The 22379-nt window shown below is 43.4% G+C and overlaps 1 protein-coding gene across 2 annotated transcripts in view; it reads right to left on the reverse strand.

Moving 5' to 3' along the window:
- Positions 1 to 12213: 12213 nt before the first annotated feature.
- LOC105713173 (myomesin-1) overlaps positions 12214 to 22379 on the reverse strand; it is a 165670-nt gene continuing 155504 nt past the window's right edge. For both annotated transcript variants that reach the window (XM_064379368.1, XM_064379369.1), the window contains 4 exons: positions 20994 to 21030; positions 20721 to 20743; positions 17430 to 17485; positions 12214 to 12947 (listed from right to left, as the gene is read on the reverse strand). In XM_064379368.1, the coding sequence (XP_064235438.1) occupies positions 12654 to 12947; positions 17430 to 17485; positions 20721 to 20743; positions 20994 to 21030 (410 nt within the window). In that variant the 3' untranslated portion in view covers positions 12214 to 12653. The remainder of the gene's footprint in view (positions 12948 to 17429; positions 17486 to 20720; positions 20744 to 20993; positions 21031 to 22379) is intronic.

Genomic DNA, 22379 nt, shown 5'->3' on the forward strand with positions numbered 1-22379 from the left:
CCCCTACGTGCTTAGAGAAAGGATTCAGTGAGTAAAGGGCTTGAGACGGGAGCTGGCCCATTATAAGTACTTGTGAATAGAGGCAACGTAAACACCAACGACCCGGTGCCGATCACGAGGCAGTAGCACTAGGCGGTCTTGGAGGGGTGTTTCTTGTCGCTTTCGCTGCTGTATTTGGGTTCTTCCGCCTGCACACCTTGTGGGTCAGGACCCGCTGGTGAGATGGCCCATCACAGTGGTCCACCAGCCTTGCTGGGCTGAGTCGTAAGCTGGAGCACGGTAGGGAGCCTGGAAACCAAAGCAGGTTCAAACCAGGAGAATGTCTGAAGACTCCATGGGACTGTGTTCGTTTGCTGGGGCTGCCATAAGGAAGTATCACAGACTGTGTGGCTTAAGAAACAGACATGTATTACCTTATGATTCTGGAGCTGGAAGTCTGAGATCAAGGTGTTCGTGGTGTTGGCTTCTCCCCGGACCTCCCTCCTTGGTTTCCACCTGGCCACGTTTTCCCTGCTTCTCCACGTGGTCTTCCCTTTGAGTCTGCGTCCTGAACTCCTTACAAGGACAGCAGTCATTTTGGGTTAGAGCTCACTCCAGTGACCTCATTGTAACTTAATTACCTACTCTCCAAATACAGTCACATTCTAAGGTACTGGGGGTTGGGGCTTCAACATATGAATTTTGAAGGACACAATTCAGCCTGTAACAAGGACAGAATGAATTTGGCCAGTGCCTCCTTTGTCTGGAAGTAGATATTGAAGCTCATGCCTGTATATACCTGTCTGCTCTGGGGATGCCTTCATGGGACCAAGAGATTTCTTTCTTTCTTTTTTCTTTTTTTTGGAGACTGAGTTTTGCTCTTGTCTGTCAGGTTGGAGTGCAGTGGCGAGATCTGGGCTCACTGAAACCTCTGCCTCCCAGGTTCAAGCGATTCTCCTGCCTCAGCCTCTCAAATAACTGGGACTACAGGTGCACGCACCATACCTGGCTAATTTTTGTATTTTTAGTAGAGATGTGGTTTCACCATGTTGTCCAGGCTGGTCTGGAACTCCTGACCTCAAGTGATCCGCCTGCCTCAGCCTCCCAAAGTGCTGGAATTGCAGATGTGAGCCACCGCGCCCAGCCAGTCGAGGGATTTCTTTAACAGAGATACTCTTTCCCTCAGTCTTGAAGCTAGCTAAAACCCTCCTACTCATCAAAGCACAGATTAAATGCTTCTGTGTCCACAAAGCCTTTTCTAATTCCTGTAATCCACCTTCTCCTATACCATAACCTCACCATACAGCAAGCGTCGCACCCGCCTCTGCACTCAGACGATAGCATGCCGTCTGTCTCTTCCCTGTGAATGTGTTGCTTATACTGTGGTTATTCACATTCTGGTACCACTAACACATCAGTTTGTGGTAAGCATCCCGAGGGCAAATCTCCATCTGATTCATCTGTGTTTTCTCACAGACATTGGTCAGTAAACATTTGTTGAGGGAATAAGTGAATGATAACAAGAGCAACAAAACTGGCATATATTTTACACCTAAAGTCAAGTATTGACAAGTTCCCCAATTCCATGATCAATCATTGATGAATTTTAAGATACAACATGCTTTCCAGAATTTTGTCAGCTCCCCAGAGTAAATGCTTCAAGTCTAGGCATAGTGGTCCACACCTGTAATCCCAGCACTTTCAAGGCCAAGGCAGGTGAATCACTTGAGCCCAGGAGTTTGAGATTAGTCTGGGCAACACAGCAAAACCTCATCTCTACAAAAAATACAAAAATTAGCCAGGCGTGGTGGCGTGCACCTGTAGTCCCAGCTACTGGGGAGGCAAAGGTGGCTCACCTGAGCCCAGGAGTTTGCGGCTGCAATGAGCTGTAATTGGGCAACTGCACTCCAGCCTGGGTGACACAGGGAGACCCTGTCTCAAAACACCACCCCCACCCCCACCCCACAAACAAGAAAAACAAAAATGTTAATGCTTCGAAAGCCTGCCTTATGGGGCAGAGGAGGCATGTAACTAATACATACCTTTAGATAGGCAGATGAATACCTTCAGCAAAAGAAAATATCGTGCTATAAGGGTGTGGAATTTTCAAGGACTCATTCAAGCAGTCCATGGAAGAAGTGAATTAAACTAGAATTTAGGTATTTATTTTGCAGTGACTAGCCTAATCTCTACAAAAAGTACTTTAAAGGCTATAAAAGTAAATGCTTTCTGATTTTTTTTTCCATTTCATTTTAAAGGGAGTTCCCAGAATGTGACTCTTGTTTTGAATGATGTCTTTGTAACAAACTTCCTGTGTTGACAAAGGACACACTGAATTTCTGTTACTGTGGCTACCATAGAAATGAAGGCAGTTCCAATCGTCTCACTGTATTAAGGCCTTTATGTAATTTCTTTAAAGTGTGCTAATTTTTATTATGTTTGCAGCTCTATAATATACAACCATAAACCAAGATATTACTATGATATAACAATAAAATACAACTGTATCTCTCTATAATATCTCTATATAATACACAAATAATACAGTGCAATACTTCATAACAATATCTTGACAGCATATCACTATAATAAATATTTCAAGTGATGTGGGTTTATTTTTTAACTTCCCCTAGTCTTTGGACTTATTTTGCTTTAAATTGTTTATCAACAAAGGTCTGAACACTTAATAACCTCTGCTTTATGGTGATACATTTCCCCATTATTATAGTTTTGTATTATCAAAGTAGAGTGAAAATGAGACAAATTGGCTCTGAACGTTAGCTAAGCAGGAGATCAATCTGCTTCTCCTTCATAAAAGTTGTACAAATGTCACTGACAGGTTCTAGTAGAACCAGGGACATCAAAATGTCTATTTTATAAGCTAAAGTGATTTTAGCATGACCGTATTTTAAAATGAAAACAATTTTTTTCTATTATTCTAGCTAAAATGGCTTCCCATTATCATTAGATAGGTATTATTTTATTTTATTTTATTTTTTGAGATTAAGTCTCACTCTGTCACCCAGGCTGGAGTGCAGTGGCACGATCTTGGTTCACTGCAACCTCTACCTCCTGGGTTCAAGCAATTCTCCTGCCTCAGCCTCACAAGTAGCTGGGACTACAGGCATGCGCAGCCACAACTGGCTGATTTTTGTATTTTTAGTAGACATGGAGTTTCGCCATGTTGGCCAGGCTGGTCTCGAACTCCTGACCTCAGGTGATCCCCCCTGCCGCCCCCCGCCGGCTTCCCAAAGTTCTGGGATTATAGGCGTGAGCCACCACGCCTGGCCCATATTTTTACTTACAACTTTTCTTTTTCTTTGCTGCCTTGTATTTAAAGGCAACAGCCTTCTTTTACACAGAGTTAAAAATGCTCAACCACTTTTTGAAATGTTAACAACCAGAATGCAGCCCAGATAAGAAACAAAATTAATTAAGAGCCTCAAGAAATGTAAAATTGAGAAACATTCCAACTAGAAACATTTAAACAAAATAGTCTCATTCTTTATAGATATGAAGTTTCTGTGTAGAAGCCAATACATATTTCCGGCCTCTTCTCCCTCACTTCCTGGCCCCTGGCGCCACAGAGCAACTGTCCTGCCACACTCGAGTGAGATGGAAAAAACCAATTCCTTACCCCAGTTCACTTCCATGACTTCCGGCAGTGTCTGTTCAGAGGTCAAAGCTGTTGGTGATTTTCCACTTGTGTTGGATATAAACCTGGCAAGAAGGCAGAAATTTTAGGGACAGAGGGCTTTCTACCATGGCAGGTCAGAAGGCCTAGGGGAAAAGGGCCTGACCCACACCAGGTACCAAGTAACTGTTTGTTGAATGAATGAACGGATGAATGAATGAATGAAGAAATGATATCTTATGGTTTTTCTTTTTGACTCTGTCTTGCTGTTGCCCTGGCTGAGAGTGGGTGGCACAATCACGGCTCACTGCAGCCTCAAGCTCCTGGCCTCAAGCATCCTCCCACCTCAGCCTCCCAAGTAGCTAGGACTATAGGCGTGTGCCACTATGACAGTGTTTTTTATTTTTATTTTTTTATTTTTTTTATTTATTTTTATTTTTATTTTTTGTTTTTGGTAAAGATGGGGACTCTCTATGTTGCCCAGAAGTTTGAGACCAGCTCCTGGCCTCCTGAAGTGCTGGGATTATGTGTGTGAGCCACTATGCCCAGGCAATGTCGTGTGTTTTTAATAGGATGACATAGAGTTAATTTTTTCTCCTTCAGTTTTGAGATGAAAACAAGGAATTGGTTTCATTTGCATGATTTTCTCAACTGTATTTCAGTGCTGCTGAAACTTTCTCCTGAGAGGGGGATTTCAGATTTCTTGATTATGCCCCAGCAATGAGTTGCTTCCCTTCTTTCTCTGCACAGTCTTCACTTTCATGAAGCCAAATGCCTCCTGGCAGTTCAGTTCTGGTTTTGGGTGTGTAAGGAAGACACATGCTTCTCGTGAAATTCTGGAGAATGTGTTGGGACCCGTGAACAAAGAGGGTTCCAAGGTCTGGTTAGCTCTCTCCAGCTGGGAATATTAATGTAAAGAACAAGGAAATTGAGGGAGCATTCACATAGATACTGCCGTTGGCATGGGGGTCTCCTTGGAGAGGCTTTCTGTGGCCAGCTGCAGGTGCATTCAGTAGGGGCCATTTAGATAACTAACATCAGCCCTGGAACAACCAAAATAGAGTCAACGTAATAAAACACTCTCTGATTCTGGGACGTGTCCCCTTGTCTCTGAAAGGAAACTCTTTGCTTCTATTTGTCCCAGCAATGTGGCACCTTTTCTCCTGGCTAAAAGCCAGCTCTTGGCAAGCAAAGTGGGTGGCTTTTCTGTGACACCACAGGCACCAATAATGCCTCAGGCTGGAGTCCCGGCCAGATAGGTTATCCCCTTAACCTTTTAAAAATAGAAATGAGAGGAAAGAAACCATAGAAACTCAAGACCAGGGGAGGGGAGCACTGCTTTCATAATTTATTCAAAACAGCACCTATTTTGTTTCCAAAGTGTTTTAAATTAAACTAAGTTGTATATCGTTTTTCAGAATGTAAATATTTGCCCTCAAAACTAGGTAGCAGGGAGTGTGGACTGTCTCTGGGTAGCCATAGTGTGTATGTGAGTTTTGTGACAAGTCTTACTATGCCTTCTTGATGCTGGGCTACAATTAAAGTATGTTCTAAAGAGAGTAAAAAACCTTACTTAGATGTTAGTAAGTATGAGCTAAGTAATTTTGGAAGCTTTCATGTGCATTTTAGAGATTGAGACTTTCATTTACATATATCAGTTGATTTTTCAGAAGCAATTTAAATAACTCAAGACTTTTTTTTTTTTCTTTTTGAGACAGAGTCTTGCCCTGCTGTGCAGACTGGAGTGCAGTGGCGCAATCTTGGCTCACTGCAACCTCCGCCTCCCTGGTTCAAACAATTCTCCCACCTCAGTCTTCTGAGTAGCTGGGATTACATGTGCCTGCCACCATGCCCAGCTATTTTTTTCATTTTTAGTAGAGTCAGGGGGTTTCACCGTGTTGTCCAGGCTGGTCTCGAACTGTTGACCTCAGGTGATCCGCCCGCCTCGGCTTCCCAAAGTGCTGGGATTACAGGCATGAGCCACTGCAACCAGCCAAGACTTTTTTTTTGTAAACATAATTTTATCTCTAAAGCCCGAGGTAGAGGTCAAAATGCAAAGATCTGAAGATGTGATGTGATATCCAGCTTATAATTTTCCATATAACGATGTATTAATATTTTATCTAAACATCTTGTTTGTGTGGCGAGATGCAGTGAAACAGGCCCACAGAATAGAACTAATGAACATTTGAGACCGTGCCAGGGGTACTATTTATCCGTAATCACTTTTTCAGTTGATAGTAGTGGATACTTAGAAGTAATCAGAACATACAGTTTATGCTAATAACAATACAGTGTTCGTTTGTACTGCAAATGCTGCACAGTACCTGGAAGTGTTACAGTAACTGCCAGAGCAGTAAAGAATCTTCTTGATTCTATGCTTCAGAGAACTGGCTCTTTTATTTTCTTTCGAGATGGAGTTTCACTCTTGTTGCCCAGGCTGGAGTGTGATGGCTCGATCTTACCTAACTGCAACCTCTGTCTCCTGGGTTCAAGACAGGAGTGTCTCAGCCTCCCCAGTAGCTGGGATTATAGGCATATGCCACCATGCCCAGCTAATTTTTGTATTTTTAGTAGAGATGGGAATTTGCCATGGTTTGTCGCAAACTCCTGACCTCAAGTGACCCATCCGCCTTGGCCTCCCGAAGTACTGGGATTACAGGCATGAGCCACCGTGCCTGGCCAGAAATGACTCTTAATACCTCTATTGTGAAAGGTTTGCTGTCATAATTAGCGAGCCACAAAGACTGGAGGGGTTTTGTTTTTGTTTTTGTAATATAGAGTATAAGAATTCCATGTTCCTGGAGCTTTGACTCACGTTTTCTCTTTTATTTGTTCTTAGAATTCAACCCCAGTAATCATGTAAGTTTCACCCTCTCCTGGGTTCTGCTCATACAGCTTACATTGCCTCCTCTTGCATTCACGGTCTTTGTAGCTGCTATCTTCTGAAAACCATAATTTCTAACCCTGAGTTTCAGTAAACTCACAATTTTGGCATCATGCTGCATTCACAACCCCTCCCCTCTGTCTCTGGATGGCTCCCCTTTCAGTCATCCAATTGTCCACCTAGCTGCTCAAGCCTGTAGCTGGGCGAGTCGTCCTGAGCAATTCTCTCTCCTGCCCCTCCGAAATCTACACTCAAGTCCTGCCCGTTACACCTCCGAAATACCTTTCTGATCCACGGATCGTCTTCTCAGCCACCACTCTCACAGACTCTGCAAAAGTCTCCTAAGTGGTCCATCCAAGCGTAGAGTGAGACTTCCTGAGGATGGAGGGATGGAAGGGTGGGGCGGCTTGTCAGTGGGGGTCAGCATTTATTCCCATTCACCACCCTTGATGAGACTGGCCCTGAGGCCTGAGAACACTGGTGCTGGCCAAGGTTGACATGGAGGGAGTACATGCTTGCAGATGAGGCTTGGCCAGAGGGTCTTGGGCAGAGTAACATCAGAAGAAGAAGAGACTAGAAGTGAGAAAAAATGTATTTCATTTTTTCCCTTTTTTCTCCTTCCTTTCCTTCCTTCCTTTTTTTTCTTTTCTTTTTTTTTTTTTTTTTTTTGATATAGAGATGAGGTCTCACTATGTTGTCCAGGCTGGTCTCTAATTTGTGGGCTCAAGCAACCTCCTGCCTTGGCCTCCCAAAGTGCTGGGATTAAAAAAACATATTTTCAGCCAGGCATGGTGGCTCATGGCTGTAATCCCAGCATTTTGGGAGGCCAAAGTGGGCAGATTACTTGAGATCAGGAGTTCAAGACCAGCCTGGGCAATGTGTTGAAACCCCATCTCTACAAAAAATACAAAAATTAGCTGGGTGTGATGGCTCACACCTGTAGTCTTAGCTACTTGGGGAGCTGAGGTGGGAGAATCACCTGAGCCAGCTCCTGGCAAGAATTGCCTGTGCCCAGGAGGTTGAGGCTACAGTAAGCCATTCACTGCACTGCACTCCAGCCTGGAGCAAGACCCTGTCTCAAAAAATACATATATATATATATTTACCCACATGTTCCCCAGTTTGGTCACTCTTCATTCCTTGTTGATCTGAATTCCCTTCTGATATAATTTGCCTCTGTCTGAAGATCTTCCCTTAACATTTCTTACGGCATAGATTTTAGTGGTGGTAGATCTCTCATCTTCAGTTTGTCAGAAGATTTTCTTTTACTCAATTTTTGCATAATATTTTCAACAGGTAGAGAATGGTAGGTGAACACTTTTTTTTACAGAGTCTCACTCTGTCGTCCAGGCTGGAGTGCAATGACACGATCTCCAGTCACTGCAACCTCCGCCTTCTGGGTTCAAGCGATTCTCCTGCCTCAGCCTCCCAAGTAGCTGGGATTACAGGTGTCTGCCACCATGCCCAGCTTGTTTTTATATTTTTAGTAGAGACAGGGTTTTACCATGTTGATCAGGCTGGTCTCAAATTCCTGACTTCAGGTGATCCACCTGCCTCGACATTCCAAAGTGCTGGGATTACAGATGTGAACCACCACACCCAGCCTGTTTGTTTTTCTTTTAGGTGAACTGAAGACCTTGCTCCACTGACCCCTGGCTTCTATAGTGTCTCATGAGAAATCTTGTATTATTCTAACTCGTGCTCCTCTGTACATAATTTGTCTTATTCTCAGCTTTTAACATTTTCTCTTGATCTATGTTAACATTTTCTCTTGATTTATGCTATGCCCTGATATTCTTTCATATCTCTACTTAATGTATTTGATCTTTCTTCTGGCTTCTTGAACACATGGAACATAGTTATTGTGGATGTTTGAAAGTCCTTGTCTGTTAATTCGATCATCTGTGTTATTTCTGGGCTTGTTTTTATTAATGTATTTTTCTCCTGGTTGTTAGTCATATTTCTTGCTTTTCGTATGCTGGCTAACTCTTGATTGATACTGGCTATTGTGAATCTTACAGTGTGTTCATTTAAAGTGTGCTGCACTTTGTTCGGACACACTATTTGTTGTAGGTATTTGATCCATTTGAGGCTTGCTTTTATGTTCTGTTAGGGTGGGGCCAGAGCAGCTTTTCATCTAGGATTAACTTCTCACCTTGGTAAGTGGCCCACTACTAAGGTGAGAAACTTCTGAGGACTCTACCCGAGGCCTGCATATTACAAAGTCTTTTCATTCTGGCTGGTGGAAGTGGAATCTGTTTCCAGCCCTCATGAGCTCCAAGAATTGTTTGGCCTGAGGCTTTCCAGATTTCTTTCTCCCGTGCATTCACAGAACAGTACTCAGCCAAAGAGCATGCACAGCCTCCAGCACCCTGTCTTCGGGCAACTCTCCTCTATTATTCTTTCTCATAAATTCTAGACGACTCAGCCTTCTTGAACCTCCATCTCTATCCCCTCAATTCAATGAGACTGACAGGCTCCCCCTGGCTGAATGGCCGCCTGGGCACTCTGTCTAGGCAAGAAGAAGCTGGAGCAATAATAGGAGTCTCATCACTTTTCCTCCTTCTGTCAGGCATCTTGGGCCTTCACATCTGCTAGCCAATGCTCCAAACTGTTATTTTTCCATATATTTTGCCTGGTTTTCTGGTTGTTCATGGTGGGAGGACAATTTCCATAACAGTCATTCTTTGTGGGCAGACACAGAAGTCCTGTGTAATGTAGTTTCACATTTGCTTCCCTGAGGCCCCAGACATCAACCATTTTTATGGAAATTCTTGGCCTGAGATTCCTACCATGTGGTGCTGTAAATTTGCATCCCACAAACATGCAGTACTAGTTTGAGGAATCCATTAAATTTTCTGTCTATCCAGAACCACCCCCAGGCAGATGGAAAGCTTCTGGATAGCTTCTCTGTGTTAGTTGGTGATATTTTTACTATTCCCATTTTTATTTTGACTAAGCCACTCTTTGTGCATCTCAGATTTGTGCAGGGATCTCGGTACCAACTCACTACCTTGAACAATCCAAGTCTACATCTCTCATTCTGGCATCGGTATTAAAACTCCAGTCCCAGGTCTTAGGGCCTCTATCTAGGCAAAATTAATATTTCTGCATTATGTAGGTTGCACGTATTTGATTTTCATGTGCTTGAAATGTTTTAGCCTAGTAACTAAGTCCGACTTTTTTTTTTTCTTTTTGTAGACAGAGTCTCACTCTGTCTTCCAGACCGGAGTACAGTGGTGCAATCACAGCTCACTGCAGCCTTGACCACCTGGGTTCAAGCAATCCTCCTGCTTCAGCCACCCGAGTAGCTGGAACTACAGGCTCATACCACCACCCCCAGCTAATTTTTGTATTTTTTTGTGGTGATGGATTTTCACCATGTTGCCCAGGCTACTCTCCTCAAATTCCTGGGCTCAAGTGATCCTCCTGCCTTGGCCTCCCAAAGTGCTGGTACAGGTGTAAGCCATTGCACCTGGCATCCAGCTTTGTGATTGTAGTGTAAAATGTTTAATTATGATTTTATGTTTCTCTTACTAAGTTTACATACAACATGAGAACATTTATGAAAACTCCAAATTTTCTGTATTTATATACTTAGTTTAGTAAATAAAGTTAAGTTGAGACAGTTTTAAGTCAGACAATAGTACTCTTTAAGTAGAAAGCAAATATATTAATTTATAAATACAGCTTAACAAATAAAGGAAATTTAGTTATGCTATAAAAAGCAGCCTTAAACTTAATGTTCTTCAATGGTTAGATTTTTAAATGGAAAAATAACGTTTTAAAGTTGAACTTAAAGGATTTAGGAAGATCTAAGTTTTAAAATGTGTCACTTGAATATACTATATGTGAATTTTATAAAACTAAAGTAAACTCTGAATAGTCTTTTTTGTGTTCTGTGTTTTGAGTACCACTACTTCCCATTTATCAGGTCATAGGCTCATAAATTCTTATGTGTTACAAAGTACCTTTGGCATCATTAAAGCGATGGATCTATAGTTTCAGTTACAGTTTTCCTTGTAGAAATAGCAGCTTTTTACCTAAGCTATTAAATCTTGAGGTCACTGGTTTAGTTTGGTCATTATAATGGCTGCAATAATTTTTATAACCGTTTTATGGAGGAATCTCAAAGTATGGAGCTCCGAATATAAAAGCCATCTGTCCCACTCACTGCTGCTGTGTCCCTTCAAGTCCCTCTGCTGGGTGCAGGGGTCTTAGGGCACACTTTGATTTCATACATTTTTGGACAATTTCAGAATTTGGAATACGCTGTTTTAAAATGTTGTTTCCGCCTGATTGAACATCCTTCTTGCTTTCTCCATAGTCTGGGCTCCAGCAGGTGGAAATTAGGGAAGGGGTGGCAGGTGCTGCTTGCAGAAACCCCACCTCTCCGATGCTGGGAACTCTTTGCTGGCTTTTGAGGGATGTGGTGAGGGCTCTTTGGAGAGTCTTAGGGACCTCTTGCCTGTACAGCCCTTGGCCCTTGGCACGGGTCTGCAGCTGCTTGAACCCTCCCTGCCCCCACCTCCACCCTGCCACCCTCCTGCCTTTAGCTCCCTGGCAGGTGTCCACCATTGGCAGTTTCCTTCTGGGTCAGCTTGTCCAGAGGTAGCCCTCTTGCTGAGGCAGGGAGAACTGCCGACTGCTGGTGGCCAGCCACCTTACATGGGGTCCACTTGACCCTTGGGAAGCTCATCTACTTGGCATACCTGGGAGTGAGAACACAGCATCTCGCTCTGCTCTGTGTTCAGCGTCACAGCAGCAGCATCCAGCACTTGTCTGGACAAGTGGATTGGCAACAGTCGGATGAGAAGCAATTTCCAGCATTGAACTTGGAGAGGGTGTGCAGGAGCCTCTGCCAACTGTATAAGGAAATTTCTTGCCCCATTCCCTAACTTTGGCAGGAGAAAGAAGGGGGGAAATTTTTTTGTTATGAGATGGTCTTGTTCTGTTGCCTAGGCTGGAGTGCAGTGGCGCCATCACAGCTCACTGTAGCCTTGACCTCCCAGGCTCAAATGATCTTCCCACGTCAGCTTCCCAAGTAGCTGCGACTATAGGTGGGCACCACCACACCCAGCTAATTTTTAAAATTTTTTGTAGAGATGGGGGTCTCTCTATGTTGCCCAGGCTGATCTTGAACACCTGGATTCAAGCAATTCTCCTGCCTCAGCCTCCCAAAGTGCTGGGATTACAGGTGTGAGCTACTGCACACAGCAGAAAAAACTCTTTACCATGACGATTTTCTTAGAATGGTGTGTGTGGTGCTGGGGTTGCGGAGGATAAAACTCTCTAAATAGCTTCTGCTGGGAAGCTGACTCTTAGCAAACCCCTTAGGGAGTGGCAAGTTCCACAGCTGGCAGTTCTCTGAGCTTAGAATGAGGCTTATTTTGTGCCTTTTATTCTTAGCTGTGGGTCTTTAGTCTCCAATTCTGGCACGAGGCACCTCACATCGTCTTATCACATGTAATTGACAATAATGGAATTGGCTTGTGTGATAAGCCAACAGATGTGCAGATGCAGTGTAATTTCACACTCCTGAACCTCATTGAGCTCGGTCGACTTATCTGATCATGTTGAAAGGTACTGCTTTCACCAAAAGGAATTTAAATAAGGAGATGTGGCACAAGAAATGTTGAGAAAGAAGCACCAGAAGCCACCCAACCTAGCAGCAAAACAGTAGGAATTCAAGAAACACTGTCGGGGAAGAGGACAGATGTGAAAACTGTTTATTCATACTGAGGAGGTTCCCAGCCACAAGGCACCCGCAGAAAAGCACATCACTTCTGTTACAACACATGAGACGTGGCCGTCACTTCGCAGCTGCGGCAAATCCCAACTCGCCCCACAACACATTCATCTGCCCTCTGACTATCATTCAATGTCCCTCCAACTTTATTCGAGTCTTCTCCTTAAAACTGTTTCCTAATCTCTGTGCTATGAATGGTATTTTCTTAACACATAATTTTGTAGATAAGGAAAAACGATTAAAGTGTCATTATTTGGTGTTTTTATATGAATCAAAGATCTGACATTATTTTTCCCTCAAGCCAGAAAATAATAGGGAGGAGAAAGCACAAAGACGTCTCATCCTTAACGCAAACCGTTCACATGCAAGTCGCACAGGCCGGCTGGCTCTCCTCGCACCTCCGGTCACTTGGCCCTCTTGCCGCCTTTCTGAGACTCCAAGGCGGCCATCCTTGCCTCCTCCTCTGGGATGAACACGCTGACGGTGAAGTCGCTGGTCTCTGAGCCATACTTGTTCTTCACAACCAGCCCGTATTTGCCCGAGTCAGCCGTGCTCACACCAGTGATGGTGAAGTACGCGGTCTTCCCGGCCTCAAACTTGAGGGTGCAGTGGTCATCTGAGGCCAGGGCCTTCTCATTCTTCAACCATGAGACCTCTGGAGATGGGTCTCCCCACACGTTACAAGTAAGATTAAGGGCCTGCAAGACAGGTTTTATGGGAGAGAAGAAGATAAATGAGATATAATAGATGCAATGTCAGCCATCTTGCTGGCTGATGGCTTGGCATGAGCAAAGGGAGGATAAATAAAAACCTCCCAGACCAGGGTTTAAAGTAGTTATATGTATGCACCCATGTGAGTTACAGTTTGAAATAACATTTGAGGAGGTCTCCTCAAGGCCTTTTTGTGCTTTCTGGCTTCTGGAATGCTTATCAAAAACACACGAAGGAGTTTCCGTCTATTCCCCATTTTCACTTTCTCTTTCATAAATATATAGATCCTTTTGCTCTCTTGTGGCATTTTGGGTTCTGTCTCAGTAGAGAAATCTCATTGCTGTAATTGCCACCTGCTCACTTTGCATTTCATTTGCGTCAAAGAGCCCAGCAGCAAAATCATAGCAGCTGCTTCAGATAATGTTACTAATTTTCAAATTCTACCACCTTCTTTCACGTCTCTCCTCAAACCCCATCCAATCTGTTGCAGTTGCAGTGGTCCCCTACCAAAATGCATTCCTAAAGAAAAGATTCCCATCTGTGCTGAAACCTTATTCTAAAAGATCGATACTCTAGGTATACATGTAGATACAAGGTCTGCAGTTCTACTGCACCTCACTTTAATGGAAAAAATTAGATAACTGTAAATTCACATGCAGTTGTAAGAAATAATAAGGAGATCTGATGTGCCATCTGCCCAGCTTCCCCAGTGGTAACATTTTATAAAACTGTAGTACAATGTCATAACCAGTATATTGACATTGATGCAATCCACTGACCTTATTTAGATTTCTCCAATTTTACTGGCACTGATTTGTTTTTGTGTGTGTTTCATTCTATTCAATTTACAGAATATTTTCATCACTGTAAGAACCCCTTGTGTTGTCCTTTTATAACCACACCCACCTCTCCCCTCCAACTTCCAACCCCTGTTTCTAATCTCTGGCAACCACTCATCTGTTTTCCATTTCTAAAATTTTGTCATGGCAAAGATATTATGTAAATAGAATCATGCAGTATATAACCTTTCAGCATATAATCATGCAGTATATAACCTTTGTAACTCAGCATAATTCCTTGCAGATTCATCCAAGGTGCTGCATGTATCAAGTTTATCCCTTTTTATTGCTGAATAGAATGTCATAGTATGTTTACACCCTTAAGATTCACCTAGGCTTTCTCCAGTTTTGAACTATGATGAACTAAGTTGCTACGAACATTTGTGTACAGGTTTTTATGTGAGAATAAGTTCATTTCTCTGGGATAAATGCCCAGGGATACAATTGCAGGGATGTATGATAAATGCATGTTTCATTTTTCTCTTTCTTTATTTAATTAAAAAAAATAGAGAATAGAGATGGGGTCTTGCTATGCTGACCAGGCTGGTCTTGAACTCCTGGCTTCAAGCAATCTTCCCATCGTGGCCTCCCAAAGTGCTTGGATTCTAGGTATGAGCCATCATGCCCAGCCCATGTTTTCTTTCCTTTTTTTTCCCCCAGAAATTGCCAAACTGTTTTCTGAGTGGCTATATAGTTTTGGTTAGATTCCCACCAGAATATACAAGTGATTCACGTTCTCCACAGCCTCTCCACCATTTGTTGTACACCAGCCCACCCAGCTCCTATTCTTTATTACAGCAATTCTGATAGGTGTGGAGTGATATTGCATTGTGGTTTTAATGTTCACTTTCCTTGTGGTTAATGATGTTGAATTTACTTCACATTTTAAAATTCCATTCTTGTATTTTTCTCTTACTAAAATCCAGAAGTGATAAGGAAAGAACTAGGGCTCACAGTGTAGAGAGAAAGAACATCCTTCTACACATGCTTCTAAAGGGTCTTACATGATTATTTGTTACCTCTTTTGTAGGTGTATCATTTAAAATTGGATCGATTAAGAAATCTGTTTTTCTCCCATCACTAATTAATATTTCTTACTGAATTATCCACAAATACATTTCAGTCAAAAAAAGAGGTGTCCAATTATTATCCTTAAACACAATGAGATTAAGTATATGCTTTTGGAAATTGTGATTACTTGGGAGTTACAGCTTTCAACAAAATCAAATGAAAAGTCTCAAACACTCCCCGACAGTCAACTGGTTAGGAAAAAAAAATGCAAAAAAACCCAAAAAAACAAAACTCCCAAACACCTTAGGTATCATGGAAAACTCTTATCTATACTTAAGATTTGAGTTCTGCATTACAAAGTACTTTCATATACATTCTCTTTCTTAATTCTCAGTACGACCTAGTGAGTTGTATATGTTTAAACGTATTAGGTGAGGAAAATGGAAAAGAGAGTTGAAGAACAAAAGAGCCCCTGCAATGGTTGAACTTAAAGTCCACTGTGATCATATTTTCCACCCAGGAGGAAACACAGTTGAATGAAACCTACCACTTGCTAAAGCACTTCCACATGCCTTGCTTTGTTACCCGAATTCCAACCACCCACTGTATGTCTTCACTGCCCTTTGAAGTAGAAAGTTTGTTCCACTACAAATATCTCTACCCTAGGACTGGTACACTGAACTTGTTTTAATTTATTTTTTGTAGAGAGTGTCTGTGTTATCCAGGCTGAAGTGAAGTGGCATGGTCATGGCTCACTGCAGCTTTGACCTCCTGGACTCAAGTGATCCTCCCACCTCAGCCTCCAGAGTAGCTAAGGCTACAGGTGTGCACCACCACACCCAGCTGAATTTTTAAAATATTTTTGTAGAGATGGGGTCTCATTATGTTGTCCAGGCTAGTTTGAACTCCTGGGTTTAAGCAAGTGCTGGTTTATAGGCATGAGCCACTATACCCAGTGGCTCTAAACTTTTTAATGAAACATAAAGATAAAAAAAGTGAATCTAGGTTAGAAACTATGTTGGTTTGCTCAGACTGCATCTAGTTAAATAAAAGTAAGAAAGGCCTTATTTGGCATCTTTATCTTACAGGGGCTCTTTGGAAAATGCACAGTACTTGTTCGGGACAAGTTTCAGTGATTTACCTGAAATTTACAATGTTGCGATCTCTTGGAGAGATTATTATAGAGCCAGGTTACATCAGTTTAAAACCAAATGGAAGAAACCAGAGGTGCATGTTCTTTTTTTTTTTTTTTTTTTGAGATAAGATCTCTATTATCCAGGCTGCAGTGCAGTGGTGCGACCTTAGCCCACTATAACCTCTGCCTCCTAGGCTCAAGTGATCTTTCCACTCAGACTCCTGAGTCACTGGGACTACAGGTGTGCACCACTACATTTGGCTAAGTTTTGTATTTTCTGTAGAGATGGGGTTTCGCCATGTTGCCTAGGCTGGTCTCAAACTCCTGAGCTCAAGTGATCTGCATGCTTTCACCTCCCAAAGTGCTGGGATTACAAGTGTGAGCCACTGTATCCGGCCTAGGGGCACATGTTCTCAGGATCCCCTGGAGTTCTGTCACAGGGGAAAAAATTAACAAAAAAGAAAGAAGCCTGTTTTCCTTCCTTTTCTTTTTCTTTCTTTCTTTCTTTTTTTTTTATTGTTTTTTTTTTTTAGAGTCTCGCTCTGTTGCCCAGGCTGTAGTGCAGTGGCGTGATCTCGGCTCACTGCAACCTTCGCATCCCTAGTTTAGCCTCCCAAGTAGCTGGAACTACAGGTGCGCACTGCTATGCCCAGCTAATTTTTGTATTTTTAGTAGAGAGGGGGTTTCACCATGTTGGCCAGGATGGTCTTCATCTCCTGATGCCATAATCCACCCGCCTCAGCCTCCCAAAGCACTGGGACTACAGGCGTGAGTAACCGCGCCCAGCCAAGAAGCCTATTTTCAACAGAACTAGAGCCTATAGAAATTTCCGTATTCCACTCTGTTAGAGGTAATTTCTTTCTTCAATTTTATTTGTCATACAGTTAACAGAACATTTTCAGTTTCTCATAATTTTAAAGGGTGACTCTTGAAAGATATTACATATATCTATTAGAGATAAACTTTTATCCCGATGCTTGACCTATAAAACATTAAAATGACTGGAAAACAGACTGATTTTTTTTTCTTTTTTGAGATGGAGTCTGGCTCTGTTGCCCAGGCTGGAGTGCTGTGGGGTGATCTTGGCTCACTGTAACCTCCACTTCCTGGGTTCAAGTGACTCTCCTGCCTCAGTCTACCGAGTAGGTGGGATTACAGGCACTGCCACCATACCTGGCTAAGTTTTGTAATTTTAGTAGACAGGGTTTTGCCATGTTGGCCAGGGTGGTCTTGAACTCCTGACCTCAGGTGATCCTCCTGTCTTGGCCTCCCAAAGTGCTGGGATTATAGGTATGTGCCACCACACCCAGTCAGAAAACCAACTGATTTTTAACCTTGTGTTTGATTACTCTGGTCAAGTATAAGCAAGTGGAATAAGATGAAGACAGTGGGCTGCTAAGTGTATCTTAAAAGAAGGAACATGGTCTGGGGTGCTGGAACATGTTCCTAGTGCAGGAGCAGACACAGGCATGTTTTATGCTTACCTTCCCCTCCTGGATGGTGACCACGTCTGGGAGACCTCCCAACACCCGGGCACGATCTGCAAGCACAGGCATTTCAGGTTAATCACTGCAGTGGTGAGGCCAGCGGTCATACTCACAAAATCACCCGGGAGGCTACATTTGCAATTTAGTTTCCCTCTCCTGATAGTTCTTTTATACAGTTTTCAACATGCAAAAGAAGAAAATGATCCAGGGATTCAGAATTTTTTTTTTTTCTCTTGAGACAAGAGTGTCACTCTGTCATCTAGGCTGGAGTGCAATGGCACAATTTTGGCTCACTGCAACCTCTGCCTCCCAGATTCAAGCAATTCTCCTGCCTCACCAGCCCAACTAGCTGGGAGTATAGGCATGCACCACCATACCTAGCTAATTTTTGTATTTTTAGTAGAGTCCAGGTTTCACCATGTTGGCCAGGCTGGTCTTGAACTCCTGACCTCCAGTGATCTGCCTGCCTCTGCCTCCCAAATTGCTGGGACTACAGGTGTGAGCCACCGTGCCTGCTGGATTCAAGATTTTAATCCTTCTTTACCCACATATTGTTTGTGTGTGTGGGTGCCTGTATCTGTACCTAAAATACCAGTGTGTGACAGCTTTGTCATATCAAGACCTGCTCTGTCATTTTCATGGCTATTTTCAGCCCTGGGCCTTCTGTAGCTCAGTAGGGCTAAGCTCAAGTAAGTAGAACAGATCTTCACGGGCAGTCTCCAAGCCTAGCTCAGTCTTTTTTATGGGTTTCCATATGATGAGATAAAGTTGCATAATGGAAGGGCGGTATGCTAGAGAGACTGGAGGATCATGCAGATATAAGCATTTTTGTTTTTAAGAGACAGGGCCTTATGTTACCCAGGCTGGTCTTGAACTCCTGGGCTCAAGCCATTGTCCTGCCTTGGCTTCCCAAAGCGTTGGGATTACAGGCATGAGCCACCAGGCCTGGCCGTAAGCTTTCTTTGAGGCTTTCTCTAGAGAGCGTCTCCTTTTCTTGTCTCCTGGTTGTTCTTGGTAGTGCCATGCAGGCCACTGTCTATGGCTATGAGTATAAAGGCCCCCAGGTGAGGGGACGAGGCACAGGATAGGTGCCGCGATCCCGGGCTGGTGCCCTTGCCAAGTTCTGTGCTCTGGGCATGACTACCTCAGCCCCTGGAAAGGGCACCTTTCTGTCATTCACTCAAAGGTGTTCTCTCCGGCATGAACACAGCAGCCATCTCCCTCTCATTTTTTGGCCCGGTTCCATTAATGTGTGACTCTTGGCCCTCCTGTCTACAATTCCATTCTCCACTAAGTGAGCCTAAAGCTTTGCTTTTGGTGAAACATGACAGCATTCTACTGCTGATTCCATCATGCCACCTGTAAGCCTAACCCTCAACTGGTTCCCTGTGTGACATGCTGTGTGATACTGGGCAGCTCACTTCACTGTGTTGGGCTCAGTCTCCTAATTTGCAGAATGGGATGAGGGGTTGCATTAGACTTGAGGGTACTCGGATTATTTCTGAATAATGCCTTTTAACCAATTGAATGTTGCTTTTTCTGATACTACCTACGTCTTGCCTGGGCATGCCTACATGTGCACTGGGGGGATGGCAGGGAGCCACCAGGAGTTTGTGCCTTATGCAGGGAGGGGCCTGGCCTCCTCAGCTCCATGGTAGCCCTGGTATTCAATTGTGAGGGGGAAACCTGCCTGGAGAACCCCTCTCTCTCCCGAGAGCTTTTCTTTCACTGAATACATTCTGCCTGCCTCACCCTTTAATGTGTCCGTGTGCCTAATTTTTCCTGGTCATGAGACAAGAACCTGGATTTAGCTGAACTGAGGAGCAAAAATCCTGCATCAATTTGAAGCAAGTGTTCCATGGCTTAAAAAAGTTTACAAACATGGAGCTAGAAGAGCTCTAAGGTTGCCTCCAGTTCTAAAGATTCATGAACTCCTTGCCCACAGAAGAGTTCAAGAATCTGCAAAGACAGAAAACTGCTTGTGGATGTAGGCTTTGCTCAGTAGCAAACAAGAACGGCTCCCTCTTGTTCAGTACCCCCAGCTTACCCTGTGACCTCTGGTGCCCCCATACCAGCCTCTGCTGCTTACCCCCAGCTGCAGCCCACAAATGCAGGGCCTGAGTGGGAGGGGGGAAAGCAGAAAGGGAGTGGAGTGTAACAGTGCAGTATTCAGGTTCAAAATTTCAAGTTCCACCCAGAAGCACGTGGAGTCTTGTGGGGAAGGATGACTTCCCTTCTCGCTCCTTCTCCCTGTCCCCTTCACATCCAACTCAGGTGGACTCTACCATTTTAGCCCATAACAATTTTAAAATTCTGGCTCTCACTCGCACAAAGAAGCTGAATTAGTATTACGGATTAGTCAGTGACTGCTAAGGTCCTGTAAGACTGTCTGAATTCTTCTAAAAATCTCTGTGTGTGAAACAAACAGCTCACAGAAATACAGCAGTGTATGTGTTTCTGGGTGCGCAAGCAGCCTTGACAGACTGGTGTTGGTTCTCTTGGACTGTGTCTAGTTACATGAAAGGAAGAACGGCCTTATTTGGGTTCCCAGGAAAATGCACAGTACTTGTTGGGGACAACTTACAGTGAATTACCTGATATCAAATTTACAATGTTTCTTTTTTGTTGTTGTTGTTTTGTTTTGTTTTTGAGACAAAATCTCACTCTGTCGCCCAGGCTGGAGTGCAGTGGTGTGATCTCAGCTCACCGCAACCTCCACCTCCCTGGTTCAAGCAATTCTCCTGCCTCAGCCTCCCGAGTAGCTGGGACTACAGGCGCACGCCACCATGCCTGGCTAATTTTTATATTTTTTAGTAGAGATGGGGATTCACCATGTTGGCCAGGATGGTCTTGGACTCCTGACCTCAGGTGAATTGCCTGCCTCAGCCTCCCAAAGTGCTACGATTACAGGTGTGAGCCACTGTGACTGACCCTTACCATATTTCTTGATGTTTCTTTTCTCCAATATATATACATTTTTATGAAACACTGTACCTGCAAGTGACTAACAACCTACTATATGATTTGCAGCCAAGAGGTTTCTCAGGATGTCTGTCTGGGTCTTAGCTCAAGTCAAGGGTGGGGTGACATTCTTTACAATGTAAACTGAGACTTTCTTTTCATAGACATTCTTACTGAAAAGACTAAAATGAAAACATATGTAGAACAGCTAAGATTTAAAAAAGAAAAAAAAAAAACTTCCACTCTCCTCCATCTGTAGTTATAATAGCAAAATAAAATCATCTTTTAAGTCTACACCAGGAGTACATGTGAAAATGGTTTACTTACTTTTCTCGGCAATGGCAGCTTGTCTGTGGTTGAGACAAACGAACAGACAGACAAACAAAGAAGAAATCTGTGTTAGCATTACTTCAAAGTAGGGAACCTTGATGACATTTTCATTGCCTCGGGAACATTCTACCTTTCCATATAACAGTGGGAAGTGCTGCTTCTCCTGTGCTTTTTAAAATAAAAGGCTCTTCCTAACACTCAGAGGGCTGAGCAGTAAGCAAGCAGGGAATTAGTGCATGCAAGTGGCATTTGTTAGGACAAGGGACTTACTTCAACCTCTGGAATTCAGCATAGGCCTCATCATATGCTTTAAGAGAAAAAAGAAAAGTTAGAATTTCCTCACCCAGAATTGATGACACACAGGAGCCAATGAAAATTTACAACGGGAGAGCATTGTGATCTGTCCAGCATGACTAAACCGACTTTGACTAGAATTCTGCCTGTGTGTGCACTCCACAGCTTCATGTACTTAACAAGGCCAGGAGGTACTTTCTAGGCACAAAATATGAACTTGATTTTAGAAGCTTTCAACTCAGCAAGAGAGCTTCAATCCCTCAAACGGAAAGGCAAAGATTAGCTCCAACAAAGAAAAAATGGAAATAAAAGTCTGTTTCTTTTCTTTTTTTTGAGACGGAGTCTTGCCGTGCCCAGGCTGGAGTGCAGTGGTGCAATCTTGACTCACTGCAACCTCCACCTCCCAGGTACAAGCTGTTCTCCTGCCTCGGCCTCTCAAGTAGCTGAGACTGCAGGCATGCGCCACCACACCCAGCTAATTTTTGTGTTTTTAGTAGAGATGTCATTTCACCATGTTGGCCAGGATGGTCTCGAACTCCTGACCTCAAGTGATCCACCCGCCTCAGCCTCCTAAAGTGCTGGGATTACAGGCATGAGCCACCCTGCCTGGCCATAAAAGTTTGTTCCAAAAAAAAAAGGCTAGTTGTTGAGTAAACATCCTGAGTATCAAAACAAAAAGAAAAACTTTCTCTTACTAAATTATCCCAGACATCATAGCCTCCCAGATAGGCAGTTAACTCTCTTTCCATTATGCTGTCTGGTCTACTTGGGCAAAAAGGCACAATGAGTTACTGTAATCACAGAGTGTGCTGGCGCTTGCCTGCAGCAATGTTTCTTATGTCAAGATGGAGAGGAGATGAAAGGCAAGTGGGACAAGAAAATCAGACCTACATAGTTCTCAAATCTTTTTTTTTTTCTTCTGTGCCTGCAGAGTAAGCCGCTTTGATTAAAGACTCAGGCAAAATAGCAGCTTCATTTTTTTTTTTTTTTTTTTAAGAGACAGGGTCTTGCCATTGCCCAGGCTGGAGTGCAGGAGTGCAGGAGTGCAATCATAGCTCATGGTAGCCTTGAACTCCTGGGCTCATGTGATCGTCTTACCTTTGCCTCTCAAGTGGCTGGGACTACAGTGTGTGCCGCCCCACACCTAGCTATTAAAAAAAATTTTTTTTTTTTGTAGAGACAGGGTCTTGCTATGTTGTCCAGGCTGGTCTGGAACTCCTGGGCTCAATAGATCCTCCTGCCTCAGCCTCTCACAATGTTGGGATGAGAGATATGAGCCACCATGTCTGGCTGGTAGCTTCATTTTGAAATCTCTCTCACCTCGTCTTTAATCTCCTCAGTGGTCTAGGAATCATAATATTT

This window comes from Aotus nancymaae, unplaced genomic scaffold (assembly GCF_030222135.1).
Source record: "Aotus nancymaae isolate 86718 unplaced genomic scaffold, 86718_ANA_hifiasm-v0.15.2.pri h1tg000020l, whole genome shotgun sequence".
NCBI lineage: Eukaryota > Metazoa > Chordata > Mammalia > Primates > Aotidae > Aotus > Aotus nancymaae.